This window comes from Lytechinus pictus, unplaced genomic scaffold (genome assembly GCF_037042905.1).
Source record: "Lytechinus pictus isolate F3 Inbred unplaced genomic scaffold, Lp3.0 scaffold_19, whole genome shotgun sequence".
Taxonomy (NCBI): domain Eukaryota; kingdom Metazoa; phylum Echinodermata; class Echinoidea; order Temnopleuroida; family Toxopneustidae; genus Lytechinus; species Lytechinus pictus.
The window spans coordinates 6,411,858-6,430,221 of record NW_026974140.1 but is presented as its reverse complement, the minus strand read 5'-3'; the positions used below and the strand labels follow the sequence as shown (position 1 = coordinate 6,430,221).

The 18,364-nt window shown below is 35.0% G+C and overlaps 2 protein-coding genes across 3 annotated transcripts; both read left to right on the top strand.

Annotated features, from left to right (window-relative positions):
* Nucleotides 1-3,846: 3,846 nt before the first annotated feature.
* Nucleotides 3,847-8,278, top strand: LOC129260970 (uncharacterized). Of its 2 annotated transcripts, none has more exons than XM_054898989.2 (3): nt 3,847-4,296; nt 5,366-5,735; nt 6,223-8,278. In XM_054898989.2, the coding sequence occupies exons 2-3, from the start codon at nt 5,432-5,434 to the stop codon at nt 6,363-6,365; spliced, it is 447 nt and encodes a 148-aa protein (XP_054754964.2). In that variant the 5' UTR covers nt 3,847-4,296; nt 5,366-5,431; the 3' UTR covers nt 6,366-8,278. The 2 variants fall into 2 exon arrangements, with proteins under 2 accessions (XP_054754964.2, XP_063970403.1); XM_064114333.1 differs by having other exon boundaries at nt 3,941-4,296; nt 5,411-5,735.
* A 2,213-nt stretch (nt 8,279-10,491) lies between these two features.
* On the top strand, nt 10,492-18,001 carry LOC129260007 (uncharacterized). The gene is made up of 4 exons (XM_054898106.2): nt 10,492-10,660; nt 16,430-16,727; nt 17,152-17,253; nt 17,712-18,001. Exons 2-4 carry the CDS (start codon nt 16,442-16,444, stop codon nt 17,891-17,893), a joined length of 570 nt encoding a protein of 189 aa, XP_054754081.2. The 5' UTR covers nt 10,492-10,660; nt 16,430-16,441; the 3' UTR covers nt 17,894-18,001.
* The last annotated feature ends 363 nt before the right edge of the window (nt 18,002-18,364 follow it).

The following is an 18,364-nucleotide window of genomic DNA, read 5'->3' as shown; positions in this document are numbered from 1 at the left end:
GAGGGTCAAATTAAAAAAAGGTGAATATTTTGGTCTCAAAAGAAAGAGTGGGTTCTCCTGAAGAGATTGATACCTTGCATCCACGCCCCTCATTTTAATGTTCCATTCACATGTTTTGTGCGCTTCCTATGGTATTGCAGCTACAAGTTCTACCTGTTTGATGTCCATCAATGGGCTAAAATATATATTGTGTGGAGTTACAGCTTCTTGTTAACATGTTTAATTTTGTTCGAAGTGATTTATTACCTTTGTATTCGCATAAAAATAAACAAAGTAAATAAAAGAAAATTGATAACAAACAAAGAGTGTAAGCATTTCTTGTGCTCATTACGCATCTCTTCCTCAATATAACTCACAGGTTGGAAGGGGGGGTTGCTATAGATACACACCATCAACCCCGCCCTGCGTATGAGCTAGGAGGATGGGGATATGTACCCCGACTCAGCTCCGCCCCCTGTAGCTTTCAACGAAGTGAATATTATTCAAGTATGTGCAATCTATGATGTATAACATCTGACTGAGACAAGTTTATGTATTTTAATGTTTTGTTCATCTTTCTTTCTCGGCGTGCTCTAAACATTGAACATGGGAATCTTTGATGATAATTAGTTGTTATTTATCATTTTGAAATCCGTACTTATTTCATTTCACACTCTCAAATCAACCAGATCTGGGGCCCGTCTTACAAAGAGTTGCGATTGATCAATCGCAAGTATGGAAAGCCAGCAAAGTCAACATATAAAATGCATGTTTGTTCAAAAACATTTCTAGATATGAATGTATATCCATAAATTCATTGATTTCTTGACAATTTGGTGTGTTTTCCTTTGTTTGCAAAGGACATTTTGCAAATTTCCAGTAGAAAAAATTATGACACTGATGGATTTCCATAGAGTTAAGATTGATTGGATCAATCGTAACTCTTTGTAAGACGGGGCCCAAATCTCCTATTGGCAATAGAAACTCGCATTTCTGCATGATAAATGATAATAAGCATTGAATATGCATTTGAAAGCGTCATTTCAGCATAGTAAGCGATAAATACACTAAATGCCGAGTTATATACTTATCAACTGTTGTTAATTATAACCTATCACTTTGTATAAAACTGTTTGAAGCTTTCTCACCACTGATTTCTAGCAGACGACGCTCAGCCATAGCAACGACAGTGTAGACGTGTAGTCGCTCTATAGGGCTCACATGAGTATTACAGACCCCCATTCACTCACGTGTTAAATCATAGCTCATCAAAAAATCATCAAAATCAATCCCACGATAGATTTTGCTTTAATTCACTGAAATTAGTCACAATTAACAGTACATTAAAACTTGATATGTTAATCGGGTACTTGCCCAGCTCAATCAAAAGTTAAATGGCCTGAAATAAGACTAACCATAATATAACTCTGGCGCAAATATTCACTAATGAATGATACGCGCCGTATAAGCTAAAACAACAACAACAACTATAAATTTCGGCCAGTTCATCGCCAGAAAAACCCGAACTGCGTTGTGGGTAATAATTAAAATGAAATACAAAAATGCAGTCTACCTCCCCAAAGGCCCTAATTATGAATGAGTATGAACATAACATTGTTTCTATCATTTATATTTTGATATACAAACATTTTATCTATTTTTAATGAATTATTTTAATCAATAAAGTCATATGATCTTTACTTACGCCTGTCCGACATGCTTTGCGTGCGGATCAATTAATCACATGTGCCCTATACTGAGGGTCAAATTAAGAAAAGTTGAATATTTTGGTCTCAAAAGAAAGAGTGGGTTCTCCTGAAGAGATTGATACCTTGCATCCAATACCCCTCGCTCTGTTTTTGCTCACTTTGCTCTATTATTTATTGAAAGCAAATTTTGACTTTATTGTACTTTGACAGTATACTTATATAGTCATTAAATACATGGAACAAATCTCATTTCAAATATCCGTTAATTTGAAAAATATGGAGTCATTGTGATCAGACGGCCCAAGTACCATCGTATCGTGTAAAAAAAAAAGCTAACACGATTGTTCAAACATTGAATGATTGCACAAAGGTCCCTTTTTATGATGGTTCAGTCCACTGATCTCTCCCCTATCTGGATGGGAACAATAACGCTGATTGGCCTATTCCGTGTTGAAGCACCGGAAGTTGGTACCTCCGCACGTACGCCTATAGTTCCCCCCAAAAAGCCAAAATCGAAGTAGAGTCTGGTTCACGGCAATAGTGTCAATTCTTATTTATACTTACCAGATCAACTCTTATGACAGCACTTTTCAATGTGAATTTATACCTGATACAAAGTTAAAGATGCCGTCCTGTGCCGCGTATGATTGCACTAATCGAGACGACCGTGGAAACAGAGAAAAGGGGGTTACTTTTCACAGATAAGACAAGCTGGTGAACTGCTTAGTTGTAGACTTTATGTAGTCCCATGTGCTCAAATACATGTGTGGTAATTCTAAATTTCCAGAGCAAGTTTCCAAAACTTTAAAACTCCAGGGGGGTTATCGATTGTTGTGATTTCTCTGGAAGCGTGATGAATTCAAACCATGATTCAAATAAATATTCAATTTATTAATATTCATAACTGTCACCAAGTTTTATGAGTTTATCAGTCATGTTTGGACAGAAGAATATCACAAGATCGGAGGAGTTGAAATTTTTTTGATTTTTTGCGAAGCACAGATCCTGACCGAAATAGACTGATTTTTCGGTCAAGGACTAGATCTACAAGGTATTCTGAAAATTATTTTATCTTTTATTTGTGTTAATTTCCTTGGAAAGGATAATAAAATTTACAAGCTAGAGGTACATGTACGGTAGGACTAGGACTTTAGGAGGCTAATGTAACTTGTGGCATGTGAATTTATGATATTTCTTTGTCAATTGATCTAATTATTTTTTCCAAGAACTTATTTTTTTTTAAGTACGTAAAAAAGACAGAGACAGAGACAGATTAACAGATTTCAGAAATTTCACAGAACTTATTTTGAGATGTCTTCAAAGAAAATATGTCTCGGTGGAGCAAAAAAAAAAAAGGGGGGGGGGGGTTATCAACCAAAAATTTAGGGGGGTGATGCAAGAAAAATAATCTGACAAGCAAAAAAAAGGTTATCAACCCGAATTTTAGGGCGGACCACAACAATTTTAGGGGGTCCACCTTAATTTAGGGGGATGCAGGAAACAAATTGACAAGCAAAAAGAACAAAAAAGGTTATCAACATAAATTTTGGGGGGTCTGACCCCCCACCTAAAATTTAGGGGGGACAGGACCCCCTCTCCCCGCTTCCGCTGCCTATACTATATGAACAAACTGGGGAGAGGATAATTGAAGAGGGTCGATCGATGTGACGGAGGGAGATCGAGAGAGAGAGACACTCTTAAAGGGCGAGTCCACCTCATGGAAAAGATTATTTGAATAGAGAAAAAAAAAACAATAATGCTGAAAATTTAATCAAAATCAGAAGTAAAATATGAAAGTTATGATATTTTAAAGTTTGACTTAAGCGATGAATTTTTCGGTGTTATATATGCTTGTTTCATTTTTTTTTGGGGGGGGGTGGACTTAAATAAAAGGGGGTTTCAAGCCCAGAGTTATAAGCCTGCATAACCTAGCCTCCTCGCCCTATCCCTAAGATGTTATTTGGCAAACAGATCGAACCTCCAAAATACCCCTAGACAAGTCAAGGATTTCATCCATTCTTCCTTAGGTGAGAAAAACACCAACCCCTTTAAAATTATGTTTCTGAAATGTACTGGGAAAGTACCATGGTTTCAAGAAAATTGCCAATTCTTGCACCTTAAATATATGAAGTTTTGTATGAAAAGCAATGAGAGCTTCAGTGTGCAGACAGCTATATCGCTCACAATGCACATGCTAGTGGAGCGATCGCGTTCCTTTTGGGGAAACTGGTATGGCGGACAATAGAACTCGCGGGCTTCAAACATAGGACCCTCCCCGCATATCCAGTTAGTGGAGAGATCAGTGGTTCAGTCATCCGTCATTCTTCATTTTCTTCATTCAGAATACCCAGCTTGTGTGTGAAGCACAATACACCTTGTTTACAGCGAGCCTCGGGAAGGATTGATTCAGCGTGCAACGTGTACAGAAAATAATGGCGTTTTAATCATGATTGAGGTGTACGAATTATAGAAATCAGTGATACCAAAGATAATTGCAGCTCTTACCAAAGTGGTCATATTGATCCCGATCTTGAGCGATAAGTAACACTGATCAGCAAGACGGGAAACAGAGTCGGTGAGATTCCTGTCTGAGGAGGGTTAAGAAGAGGTGAGCTTGTGTTTGACGTCATGATATTAAATGCAATACTGTTCACTAAATTTCGGTCAGTTCAGTCCAGTTAATTCCCATTCAAGCAAATGTGTTTACAACTAAATGCATATTACAAAATACATAGTATTTGCCTATATTCGGTTAAAAGCATGGATGATAAAAAAAACTGGTCAACGTAATAGGCATACGTTGCATTGGTTCTTTACATACAAATAAACCAACTATAGGCCTACATGTACGTATTTTGCAAGCAACTCCGTTAAAATAAATAAAAAAATAATAAAGTAGCATATAAGCAATGGAAAGGATTTCACTCACCACTGTTAAGCCGGATATTGTTTCGTTCTCAACTTTCTCATCTTGATGTTTTTAGTGACAATAAAAAAGCTAAATAATGCTTACTACCATCTTCCATCAAAGTTAAGGCCAAAAATTTGATGGGACTTTTTCTTTTAAATTTCGATCGATAACCTTTAGTAGTAGTATGAACTAAATTGGAATCTATAAAGTAATAAACGCGTTAAAGCTGTACGGAAGAAAGGTAGAGCCAAAGAAAAATTAGTTAAAACTGAGTGAAAAACACTACATAGGCCTACATAATACTATGTGAAGTGAAGAAAAGGTTAAATGTATTTGCTAAGAATGCCTAACAACTTAAATCAGCCTCTCCCGATGTTCCTTTAATTCTATCTTTTTTTTTCTTCGTTTCGTTTCTTTTCTTAATTTTTCTTTCAAACAGAACAACTACCCACTTAATTTCTTACATTTTTTTTTTTTTGGGGGGGGGAATCTTATGTCCAATGTGTTTTTATATGATTAAACCAAGTTCCAGAACAGTTCAGATTTACAATAGAAACCAAGGTTCCATTCAGTGAAATGCTACTAGGCCTACGTTGTAGACTCTACTTTCACCTGATAATGTTTTATTGTTACAGATTTGATATTCGTCACATAAACATAAACATATGAATGTTGCGTTTCCTCTGATTTTTAAATCATACATAATTGTGTTTGTAAAGGTGCAGTGTCAATGGTAAAACTCTTCATCACCTTGTTCTTTTATCAGTTTGCAAGTGAATCTCTGAACAACTTGTCATCATCATTCCTATAGGCCAACCTTTCGACTGTAGGCATGGCTGAAACAGCATCCCTCAACACCGACGTTATTCTCCGCATCGCAAATCAGATCGAAGTCAATGACACCGGTAAAGAAGACACGATACGAGCCCTTGGACTCTCCCTTGAACTCAACAAGGATATCGTCGACCAGGCGTTAACCCTGATCGGCAGCAAGTCATCGAATCTTGTAGATGCAACACGCCATCTTCTCAACGAATGGGTAAACGACCACGGGAGCGATGATAAGGCGGTTAAAAAGCTGAAGACGATCCTGACAAAGAACGGTTATTCCAAGATGGCGGATGATCTCAAGGAAGGTTAATATAAAATAGATTATCATTCACGTAATATTTTTTGGAGATAGAGAAACATCAGAATAGTATGCAATGCGAATGCCACGAAAAGTCATAATTTCGCCGATTTCATAAACCCGTTATATTATCATCAAGTAAAACTCGGAGTCATGTTTAAATGAAAAAAGTAATCAGACTTAAATATTGATACATTTAATAAGAAGGCGTCAACTTACAAAAAAACCAACATGACCAATGGAGCTGATAAACAATAGTTTACAAAGTATTCTAGGCTAATTGTAGGAACAATGTACGGTAAATACATTTATCTTTTGAATGAAAGTGAGATGAATTTGTAATGAAAATGGATGATATATTATGAGGGAGCCAATCGTATTATACACACTCACTACAATAACTTTTTATGTCTTGTAAGGGAAAAATGATAAAAAGAGGAATTCCAGAAAATCACAATAAATTATGACAAAGATGATCTTGTCTTCTTTTGCAGAATCTACCAAGAAGTCTGTTAAAAATGGTCACACACACGAGCCACAGCCACAATCGACAACAGACAGAATTATTACATTAGTCACAACAATAGTGGTAGCCTTTCTGGCTATCACGTACATCCACTATCGAGACTTCTCTTAAAAGCCATTGGTCTAGACTCAAAAAGAAAATATTACCTATGTGTGGGAGCTCGAAGGAAGGTGTCTTGATGCGAACTCGTCTGGGATAAAAGGATACATCTCTTTCAGAAGGGATGGTAGCATGATTTGCTGACTTGTCTTGCCTTGATTTGACTATTGCACTGAATCCACATGGCCGGCCTCTAGGTACTGTGTTCAGATTTGATGAACCTCAAGGAGTATTGTCGGAATGAAGAGGACACACTGCGTGTTTGCCTGAACTTGTATCGGTTGCTGTTCATAAGCCATACTTATCAAGCTTGACCATGTGTCCCGTGTGTCTTATCACACTCTGTTGAAACTCTTTCGTGAAACCGTATTCACTTTTAACGATCCACTGTTGAGGAAATAATATATACTTTTCTCGTGAAAACATCACCTGAACCGCTTAACGTCGATAATTTGAATCGGTATGAGTCTCACCATATTTAGTCCATGGTCTCACTGATTGAAAATGGTCCTGGGTCCCGTTGCATAAAAATTACTTTTATTGTAACTTTGCCATCCTATCATAACTACCATGGTAACGCTGATCACCAATAACCAATTACAAAAAATCAATGATTCCAGACAAGTTACCATTGGATGGCAAAGTTGCCATAATGGAAACTGATGCAACGGGGCCATATACGCATTGTGTCTAAAGTTGATGGTCTAATTAAACATGCAGGTTGCATAGTTTGTTTACTTTCTAGCCTATATTTTTGTTTTCCGTTTTTTTATCATAATGATAATTTACGCAGGTTTGCTCGCCCAAATGTGGTTGGATTCAAAATTGTGGGTCCAGAATCAAAATATTAATCTTTATAGAATAAAGTATCAATACCCTACCGAAGAGAGATGTAAAAGGGGAATGTAACTCAAAGGAAGAGTTGAATATTCAAAATAAATCTTATATTAGGCTTATTGCTATTTACGACCCCTCTGGATTGATATTGAATCATTATGATTTAGAACATAAGTATACGCCAAATGGGAGAGTTGTCTTTATCACAATCTACCCATCTTATTACAAAACATGATCTCAGTCATTTTTTAAACAGTTTTTCCTTTTGCTCGTTCGATTTCTTTTCAACTTTCACTCTGCGAATTTCACGTTTTTCTCCTTTAAAAAATGTAACCTTAAATAATATCATCTAGAAAATATATTTTTTCCTAACGAGTCTTAACATTTTGTTCCTTAAAGCCATGTATGTCTCTCTTTCATGGCATATCGATGATACTAACAGTTAAATTCGGGAGTAGCGTTGCTTATGCAGTGCAATTTCTTCGTGAAAAAAAAGATGATGATTTCTAAGTTTCTTCTCTTATTGTGGAAGTGGAAGGAGGGTTCACGTGTCCGTTCATAAAATGATTGTTAAATTTTCTGCTGAAATTAATGAAAGGTACATGTTTTGACAATGTTGGGGGTCATTAAGTTGCTGTGTACTAATTCCCGCAGCTCTTATCTGTAGCCACATGCATACAGTAAAAAGTAAAAAAAAAATAGCACGTTGTTTAACCCTGTCACTCTAACAACAAGTTGTTTAAACTTTTTTGTAATTGTTTAAACTTTTAAAACAACTTAACTTGTTTAAATGTTTAAACAGTTGTTTAAAAGTTTAAACAGTTATTTAAACAATAGCTGTTAGAGTGACGGGCTTATACACCGTGCTTAAATTTTAAACAGCGTTTTTACAATGCAGATTGTCAGAAACGAATTTACCCGACATAGCAGTCATGTCAAAAGAAGAGGTAGACAAACAAATTACAAAAAATTAGATCAGCACTGTATATAACTAAATATATTTAATGTTACTTTACTGTACAAAAGGGATGTGTTAGATGTGTAAAATGCAATTAAAAGTGAAAATAAAAATGTTCTCCATGTATGAACGCAAACACACGTATTTTCCTCATTTTGACGCTGTAAAATTCAGACCAACAAAAAGCGCAATTAACCCTTTCTAATTAGTTTCATTGAATAGCTCACTCAAGCTTTCATGTGGTGTATAATATTAATCAATTGTTTTTTTTTTTCACTTCCAATAAGACCTTAAAATCAAATTATTGTTCATAGAAGTCTTAAGGACGATTTGTTATGAACAACTCCTCAAAAATGACAGATTTGAGTGAGGAGGAGATTGGATGGGGTGCTGGCGGCGTCATTTTTGTCGTCTGAAAAAAATGTCAGATCCGACAACTAGACAAAATTAATTTTTTCTTCGTTTTGAAGGATAAGAAACTGGGAGCTATAGTTTCCTTGGTGAATGTAAGAAAAAGAGGGGAAGACCAAGAGAGAGAGAGAGAGAGGGGGGTGGGAGAGGGGCGGACAGAGGAAGCACATTGAGTGAAGGCGACAGGGCGCATGTAGAGAGGAAGCAACTCGAGTGTAAGCCGGGCAACATTACTATTTCTCTTTATGCATTCCACCAAGTTTGGGCAAGTAATGTTTATGAAATGACTTTCTGCTATTTGCCAGGATAAAAGTTATGGTTTTAAAGGAAATTTTAGAGATCAATGCATGTCATATCACATCCATGGAGAGCCATAGACTTTCTTTCCTAGTTGATTTGGATCAATAGAGAAAAATCAAGCATAAAACTGAAAAATTCATCAAAAATCGGATGCCTAAAGAAAGTTATGAATTTCGCTCAAAGTATATGGGCATTTTCACGGTAACTGACGTTACACGGCACAATTTTACACACATTTCATTGTGTGTATGATTATCTCTAACACAACAAATGAGGGGAGTATGCATTTAAGCAAACTCACATCATTTTGTTGTTTTAGAGATAATCATACACACAATGAAAAGTGTGTAAAAGTAACGTCAGTTACCGTGAAAATGCCCAAAAGCACCACTCAGTGTTATACAAAATAATCGAGTGAGTCGATGATATCACTCGCTATTTCTCCTGTTTCATATTGTTTGAATTGTGCAATATTTCATTTTCTACAGATTTGACAGTAAGGACCCTTTTGACTGAACTACAAAATGTTAAAACAATGGTATTTTTACATGTTCATGGTGGAATAAAACTTTGGTTCACATTAAAATGGGGAAAAATTAAATAGAGAGTGGATGAGGTCATCGGTTTCCTCATTTGCGTACCAACAATGATGTATATGGGGATATCATATAACATTTTTTTTCCTTACTGTTTTGTGAAATTAAGCGAATGTTTAAAATGTCCAAACCTTATTACTTTACATCTATTTTGATGAAATTTTCGGTGATATGTTCATTTGATTTTTCTCTTTATTCAAGTAAACTTTTTGTTGGGATGGACTTCAGTTGACTTTTAATTGCAATTCTCCCTCGCACGATGGTGATACGACATACGTCGAAAGTGGACTGAGGCTGGTGTCGAATGCCGCGGCTCGCCTGGCTCCACTTATATGTCAAATCCCGTTTGAGCCAAAACTCAGCGGGAACCCACTGCTGCTTTCTCGTAAATCTATTCAAAACCAGTAATTATACTTTTTTAGTTATCACATAACAATTAAGACCCTGTTAGATGAAGCACGGTTGGTTTTTGTTACCTCATATGATTAGGCCTACACCAACGTTCGTAACTAAACGGGTCGAGGGGAATTCCCGAAAATGACAGACCTATATTAATGGTGATCATAATATATTCATCAATTTCATTCTTTTGAAATCCTGTCAACTTACAGCTATTCCCAAACATTTCCTCTTTGAGTCACGTTAGCTTAAAAAAAATCACAACTACCCTTTTTTTCAAGAGTTTGGGTATTCAAGTTCATTTTCTATTACTGATAGTTATCTGCAGATATCTACTGATTTTGGTATCTGCGTGTGTGTGTTGTGTACACATACACACTCCCACACACCCCTGTATATACTCTCTTATCTAAACACCATTTTATTAATTCAAACAAAGACCTATAATGAATCTGATTATGATGAAATCAACATTATATTCTTCAGACAGATGCCAGTGATCCACATGTGACCAATGGGCTTGTTTTCACTGCACTTCTTGAATACCAGTCCAATTCATTACGCCATTTGTTAATATCGGTTCCGAAGTCCTTATAATCACAAAGGCGGAGCGCACAAAAGAAATCCCTCACAGACTAGACTGGAGTGCATCTGGTATATGTCGAGAGCTGTTATGTATACACAAACCACGGTCAATACAAAAATAGACAAGCCTGTGTGCTACATTATTATCAATGGAATATAGGCGATATTCCGATATTATATATACTCTTCTCTATATTCTCCGGAAAGTTCTATGAGCAAAGGTGAGTATTCATACATGTATATTCTCTCAATTACTATATATTTATGCTATATATAGTGTGGTGATTTCAAGAGAAAAACTTGCTTATCCAACGATATAATCGAAAAAAACACAATGGTACACATTATCTGCGTCCATTTTGCGCCGTGGTATCGGCCCTATATATAGTTTCCTCTTTTAATCGTCGTAAGATACAAAACTTACTGATGTGTATATCATTAAGATGACATGGGCACATGCGTTTGGATGTTAACTTGTCGAAATGATTTCTATCTATTGTTTTGATATGCATCAATTGGGTAGATATAGCTGATTTGTTATTCGTGGAATAAAGATGATTAAAAAAAAACACTTCGATTTTCCAAATTTCGACTTCACAGTGAGATCTGTGAAAAAAGCAAATTACACAAGAGTACACCGAAACCCCCGAAGTTATAACATACAAATCAGAGTGATGAATTATTATTATAGGTTTTCGTCCCGCTCAATCATTTAAGCTAATGTTATGACCATTTAATTTCGTGATAGCTATAATCGCCTCGGTTATTTGTCATTGTATTTGATTATTTTTCACGCGAATGTATTTTCCGCGTAAAATGATTATTAAACAAGTCACTAGAATTTTGATAAACATCATGTAATTTGATCAATTCGCAAGCACAACCTTTTTCCGCATGTGGGTTCATTATCTCTGCAAAACCTCTTTTTACAAAGAGCATGCAATCTAAGGAATGTGCATTCAAAGTCACTTTGCACATGTGAATTCCTGATAGTTGCAGCATCTTTTTAAAATGTATTATAAATAATTATGGACAATATACAACACCTAAAAAAACCTAAATACGTAACATAAAGTAACGATAAAGCCTGTAATAATGGAAAAGTATTAGATATTGGAGAGAAATATTGATGTGGTTAATTTAATGTGGTTAATTTAAATATTGATGTGGTTAATTTAATTTCAAACAACATTGTGATCTTGGGAGATTTTAATTGTAATATGTCTAAAAAAAATAGTCTCAGTCAGAAGATGCATGATTTATGTACATTTTTTCAATTTGAACAAATAATCCATGAACCAACTAGAATAACACCCAATAGTAGAACATGTATTGATTTAATTTTGTTACCTAAAACGAAACAGTTTGCCCGAAAAGGCGTAATTTCACTTGGTATAAGTGATCATTCCCTTGTTTACGTGAATCTAAAAGACTGTTCGTAAAAAGCCGTTTGTTAGTAAATGTCGATCTTTTCGAAAATTCAGTGTTAACGATTTTTTGAGAGAAGGTGAAAATATGTCTTGGGAAAATATTCACGAAATTACTGATGTTGAATCAGCTTGGAGTTATTTTAAGAAACATTTTACGACATTATGTGATAAACATGCACCATTTATTTCTATCAGGAAAAAAACTGTGAGAGCACCGTGGATAAATAAAGAGTATACTCTATTAGCACGCCAGCGTGATTATTTGAAATAAAAATTTGATGAAACAAATGAGGATTCTTATTGGATTGAATTTCAGAAAATACGTAATAAAGTTAATAATTTGAATAAATACTTTAAAAAGAAATACTTTACTGAAGATGTTGGTGACTGTGGTAACACATGGAAGACGTTAAAAAGGTTGACTACCAATAATAAGAGTTATTGTGTTGGATTACGTAATGGCGGTGTTGTTGTGACAGACGCTACTGAAATTTCAAATGAATTTAATCGCTTCTTTACTCGAAGTGTTGAGAACCCTTTAAGTAGTTCATCGCATTCGAAACCGTTTACAAATAAATAATTTATGTTTACCAATGTTACACGTGAATTTGTTCAAAGGGAGTTGTTAAAACTTGACAGTCGTAAATCGTGTGGTCTTGACAACCTGCACCCGTATATTTTAAAGATTGCAACGCCTTTTATTTTAAAACCATTAACCTACCTTTTCAATTTATCGCTTAACTCTGCAACTATACCTATTGACAGGAAAAAAGCAAAGGTAACTCCAGTTCTCAAAAATGGAAAAAAGGACGATATTAACAATTATAGACCCATTTCAGTCATATGTCATATGATGAAAATTTTGGAAAAGGCAATACACGAACAAGTGTACAATTATTTTACTTCAAATCAATTATTAAGTCATTGTCAGTCAGGTTTTTGCCCACTGCACTCAACGACGACTGTTTTGTTAGATTTGAATGAATATGTTTTAAAAAATATTGACGGTGGTTTTGTAACAGGATGTTTATTTTTGGATTTCAAACGGGCGTTTGACTGTGTATCACATACTATTTTGCTGCATAAATTATTTAGATATGGTTTTAAGGACAGTGAATTAAACTGGTTTAAAAATTACTTTTCTGATCGACAGCAGTGCGTGTCCTTTCAAGGCATACTGTCAGATTTACAGAATATCAAGTTGGGGATTCCTCAGGGGTCTATATTGGGACCTCTTCTTTTTTCTATATTTATAAATGATATGTGCAGTGTACCGTATTTAACAAATACGAAATTGTGTTTATATGCAGATGATGCTGCTGTTTTTTGTAAAGACCGAAATATTAATACAGTATCTAAATTACTCAAAAAAGAATTTAACAAGATTTGTAACTGGGTAGAATCTAATAACTTAGAATTGAATTTAAAAAAAAATGCAAAAGTATGTTGATTGGGTCAAAAAGGAAAGTTAAAAATGCCAATTTGATTATAAAATATAAAAAATAAATTATCGAGCAGGTACATGGATTTAAATATTTAGGTGTTGTTCTTGATGATTGTTTTTCATGGAACAAACATATTGAAAAAGTATTTACGAAGATTTCAAGAATAATTGGTTGTATCAGACAGATAAAGCACAATATTCCGCAAAATATATTAATCATGTTATATAATGCATTAATCCTGCCACATATTGATTACGGTATCATTATTTGGGGCAGAACTAATAAGTGCAATATTAAGAAAATACAAAAACTCCAAAACAAGTATGCTCGTTTGATTTTTAATGCTGATTTTTCAATACCTTCCAATGTTCTTCGCACACAATTAAACTGGCAAAACATTGTACAAAGACAACAGTATCAGACCTACCTCATCATGTTTAAATTAATTAATGATTTAGTTCCAACATATTTAAAGGAAATTATTGTTTATCGTGATATCAACTTTCAAACTCGATATGCACATTCTTGCCCATAAAAAATCAAAACACCTCAAACAGAGTATTACAAGAAATCTTTGCATTTTTATGGTTTAAATCTATGGAACAGTTTACCCCAGAATATGCAAACTATAACATCTTTTCCCATAATTAAGAAACAATCTAGAATTTTAACTTTTTACTCTGAATTTTAAAAAGCAGTATTAACTTTGATTTGATGTAAATATTATGGTTGTGTTATTTTAGATTTAATTTAAACTTAATATAAATACTCTGCTTGTATGTGATTTTAGTTTTTTAGTTTTAATTTAATGTGATTTTACTTGAGTAAATATTTTGTAGTTAAGTATATAGTTTTAAGTTTTCTGTGTCTAAATTGTTATTTATATGTATTTGTTTTTTATTGTGCAGGGCCCCTTGGTAGAGCAGTTTTGTAACTGAAAGGGCTACCCTGTTGAAATAAAACGGAAATAAATAAAAAAAAATATTGTGGTTATCAATTAATATGATTTTAGTCTCCTTTTGTAAACGGAAAGGGAATGGCTATCTTTTATATATAAAGGAAGGTTATTCCAAATGATTGGTACTTTGCAAAAATAGATTTTTTAGCAACATTAGTTCTTGTCAATGGTAAGTCAAATGAAAAAAACTGCGTGTATTATAATTATGAATGGAAATCAACATTAAAAGAAAATTTATCACAAAGACTTGGTGGAATAATTCATTTATAACAGAGGTACGTGAAAATAGCCATATTGAAGTAGCATAGATCAAATATATTCAAGACTTTTAAGTGAGAAAATAATGATTTTGTGTGAGCAAGGTAACCGGAATGGGAATACTTCTAAGAGCCTTTTTTGTAATCGTAATAATATAGACATGGAATAATTAGTAGAAGAACCCAAGGCAGTATTGCAGTATTGGAGGTAAGATGATATTATAAGGCGTTATAAATCATAAGTAATGTTGTCGGGGGGGGGGGGATATTCAAGTTTGTATAATACACCGATGTTCCTAGAAATGTTGGTACAAATAATAGTCAATATGATTATTCCATGATAATTTACTATCGATTATTACACCTAAGAATTTCAATGACGTAGATCTAGTGATCAACGTGTAAAACATATAAACAACAAAAATATATAGAATTGTCCTTAAAGGTATTGTTTAACTTTGTGAGCAGCCGATTTAAAAAATTCTCAAACCAAGATGAAACATGTGTACAAGTGCATGTATAAGAACTAATAAACCCTGAAAACAACCATTATTGAGAATGAAAAGCTAAAACTACAAGGCAAACCCGATTTTGTAATAGGCGTCTTATAGACGCCTAAATAGTACACATAAGTGTATGGGATGAAATTAAGATGGTGTTTTCGGTCACTTTATATTTCAATTTTTGAAGCACTAAATAATTATTTTCGAACGCAATTTTTTTCTGGGCTTCAGTAATTTTTGTAACATATCACAGACACAGGTGACAAGTGTGACCTTCTAGCTCAGATTTTTTTAAAGTCAAACCAATGTTAACCAATCACTTTAACACATTTGTGAACAAAACGTACATGTAAAACCCTATAACAAAAGATTAAAAAAATTGTTTTTATGATGAAAACATGGGAAATAGTGGAAATTGAAATTTGGGCTTAACAAATATCTAATTTAGCCATAATCATGATAATGCATAATTATATTCTTCTTGTTTGTACATTTACATATAGATACAGATGCCATGCAGAACAAACGAATTACACATCATTAATTTGAACTCTCAGAAATGAAATTGGTTGCTCAAGCAATCCTATCGGTCCTTGTTGATTGAATTGAATGCGCAATTCCTGAATTTCATTGCCCAAAAATTTAAATAAAAAAGTACATCCGTTATTTGTAAGATCATTAACAAACCCCTTTGCCTTAGAACGAAATCAAAAGCACATGGAAAATATTTAAATGATCAGACTTGAATAGCCTTGAATAACCGATATCTCTGGGAAAACGATAACGCGTGAATTTAAATGCACATTTATACTTTTACGTGACTCCTATATGAAATTGGACGGGAAAACCTATATTTTATAACTTTAGTATTTTCAATTTAATTTGTCAAATTCTAAGTGTTGAAGGCTAGCTTATATCTGTTGTTTTATATCGTAGTGATCATTTACATTTAGGTTAAAATTTCTTAATGTATAAATGCAAATCTAAAAGAAAATATATATAAGAATGTTACGCGACTGGAAGGAATTTCGAACCGTAAACCCTTGAGCTCAAAACGACACGGAACTTTGCAACATTTTGAATTTACATTCTTAATCAGGGGCCGCGGAACGGTTTTCAAAGTGTGTGGGGGGGGGGGGGGCTGAGCTAAAAGTGGGGGGGCTGACCATGCAAAAAAATCACAATCCTATGGTCATTTTTACGTTTTTGTACACGGTTTTGAAAAAAAGCCCCCCAGCCCCCCCCCCCCCCCGCTTCCACGGCCCCTGTCTTTGAACAACAATTAATTGAACTTTGGAACATCTTTATGATATCATAATCCCTGATAATTTGCAAAGTACTATACGCTTACATTCCTTTCTTTGTTTTATATCATTATTTCATTCCTCTCCATGCAGATATAAAGCATCATGGAAGATGACATTCTTAATCCTCGTTTTCTGCTGGAGTTATCTGAGAGTATTGACTTGGCTGTGGTTTCTCCAACGAATTTCGCAATTTATTTGGGATTCTCAAGTTCTAAGGGCAGCGCAGCAGTACAACAAGCAATACATGGCATGAATCCCCAGCAGGCATATATGACTTTATTAAACCTTCATGTTAAAGAAAATGGAACCAATGTTAATAGCGCATTGAATCTACGATCAAAACTATTGAACAACCGCTTGAAGTCTATTGCCGATAATGTAGATAGAGGTATGATATTTATTTCATAATCTATGGCTATTTAAAAATAAGCCTACATGTATTTAATAATGAATCTATTTCTTTATTTTCATTGCTATCCTGCTTCTAGTAATCTGTATATCTGACTTTGAATCTGCCACATGCCCGAATAAAATTAGTGATGAGAATGATGATATAAAAGGTTTACATATAAACAAAAATACTACTTTTGTCCCCCAATACAATACACGTAACTAATATGTAGATAAATAGCTGCGGTGAAGAAGAAGAAAACAATCGTAGGTAGATAGGAAATAATTCGAAGTCACCACATCTGAAAGAGTTACGAAAAGTGTGTGGAAGAAAGGATTGGAAATTGGATAGATTATAAGCTTGGATAAAAAAAAAACAGATATCTATAAATTAATGTACGGTGTGTATTATGTCTTTCCAGAATTAATGAAGTACAACACTCCTATACCTAGCCATGCTGATACAGTTATCGGCCAGCCACTTGATCTACCAACTCCTCCTTCTGATCTACCAGGCAATTCAGGTAAAATATACTATAAACAAAGGTTGGTCAAAATAACAAATTAATCAACATATTGTGTTGGTTTTTTTAACGAGTGTAGACACATATTCATTTTCATCTATTAAAAAATCTTCTCTTTCCTTGTCTCTTCCTTATTTATTTTTTTCTCTTTCCAACCTTTCTTCCTTTCTTTCTTTCTCTATTTATTCCTCTCTGCCCAGCTCCATCCCCCTTCACCTATATATTTTATATCATTTTTCGTATGAAACTTAAATGCATATCTGTAATTAAAACCAAGGATTTTAGAACAAATATTGAAATAGCACTTTTGCCCATACACGTACTATAGTATACTTCCAATGTTATCACTGCTTAATCATGCATGTTAATACTAAATGTACCTATCACGATGATGATTTTGTTGCTATCACTCCAAATGTTTAATAGCCTGCCTATTGTTTTAACTATCTGTTTAAAAGGACCAAGGCAGCGGCAGGTACCACCTACTACTAGTATGGTTAGAGATCCCGCCATTCATGATAGGCAGCCAGTTCCACATCCGTCGCCCTCTGATCACGACACGCTACCTACACATCGGTTCTTTGCAGCCATTGTCATGGTCACATTAGTCATTGTCGGTGTCTATTTATTTCTGTATTGAAAGATAATCAACAGGGGCCGCGAAACTGTTTTCAAAGTGGGTGGGGGGGGGGGCTGACCCCCGGGGCTGACCATGCAAAAAATCACAATCATATGGTCATTTGGGGACATCCCGATAGACCGCGGGTCCGATAGACCGCGGGTCCGATAGACCGCGGGTCCGTTAGACCGCGGGTCCGATAGACCGCGGGTCCGATAGACCGCGGGTCCGATAGTCCGCGGGTCCGATAGACCGCGGGTCCGATAGTCCGCAGTGTGTGTAAAATTATGATCAGATATATCAAATGCCATCGAGAGGTCCAAAGGTCAAATGATACGAGGCCATGGGGTTCTATCAGGTGCGGATCCATGGGGGCCGAGGGGGAACTGCCTCACCCCCCCACCCCCAGCTCAAAAAAGAGGGGGGAAGAGGGAAAAGGGAGAGAATAAAAAAGAAAGAGGAAGATGGGAAAAGAAGAGAATAGAAAAGAGA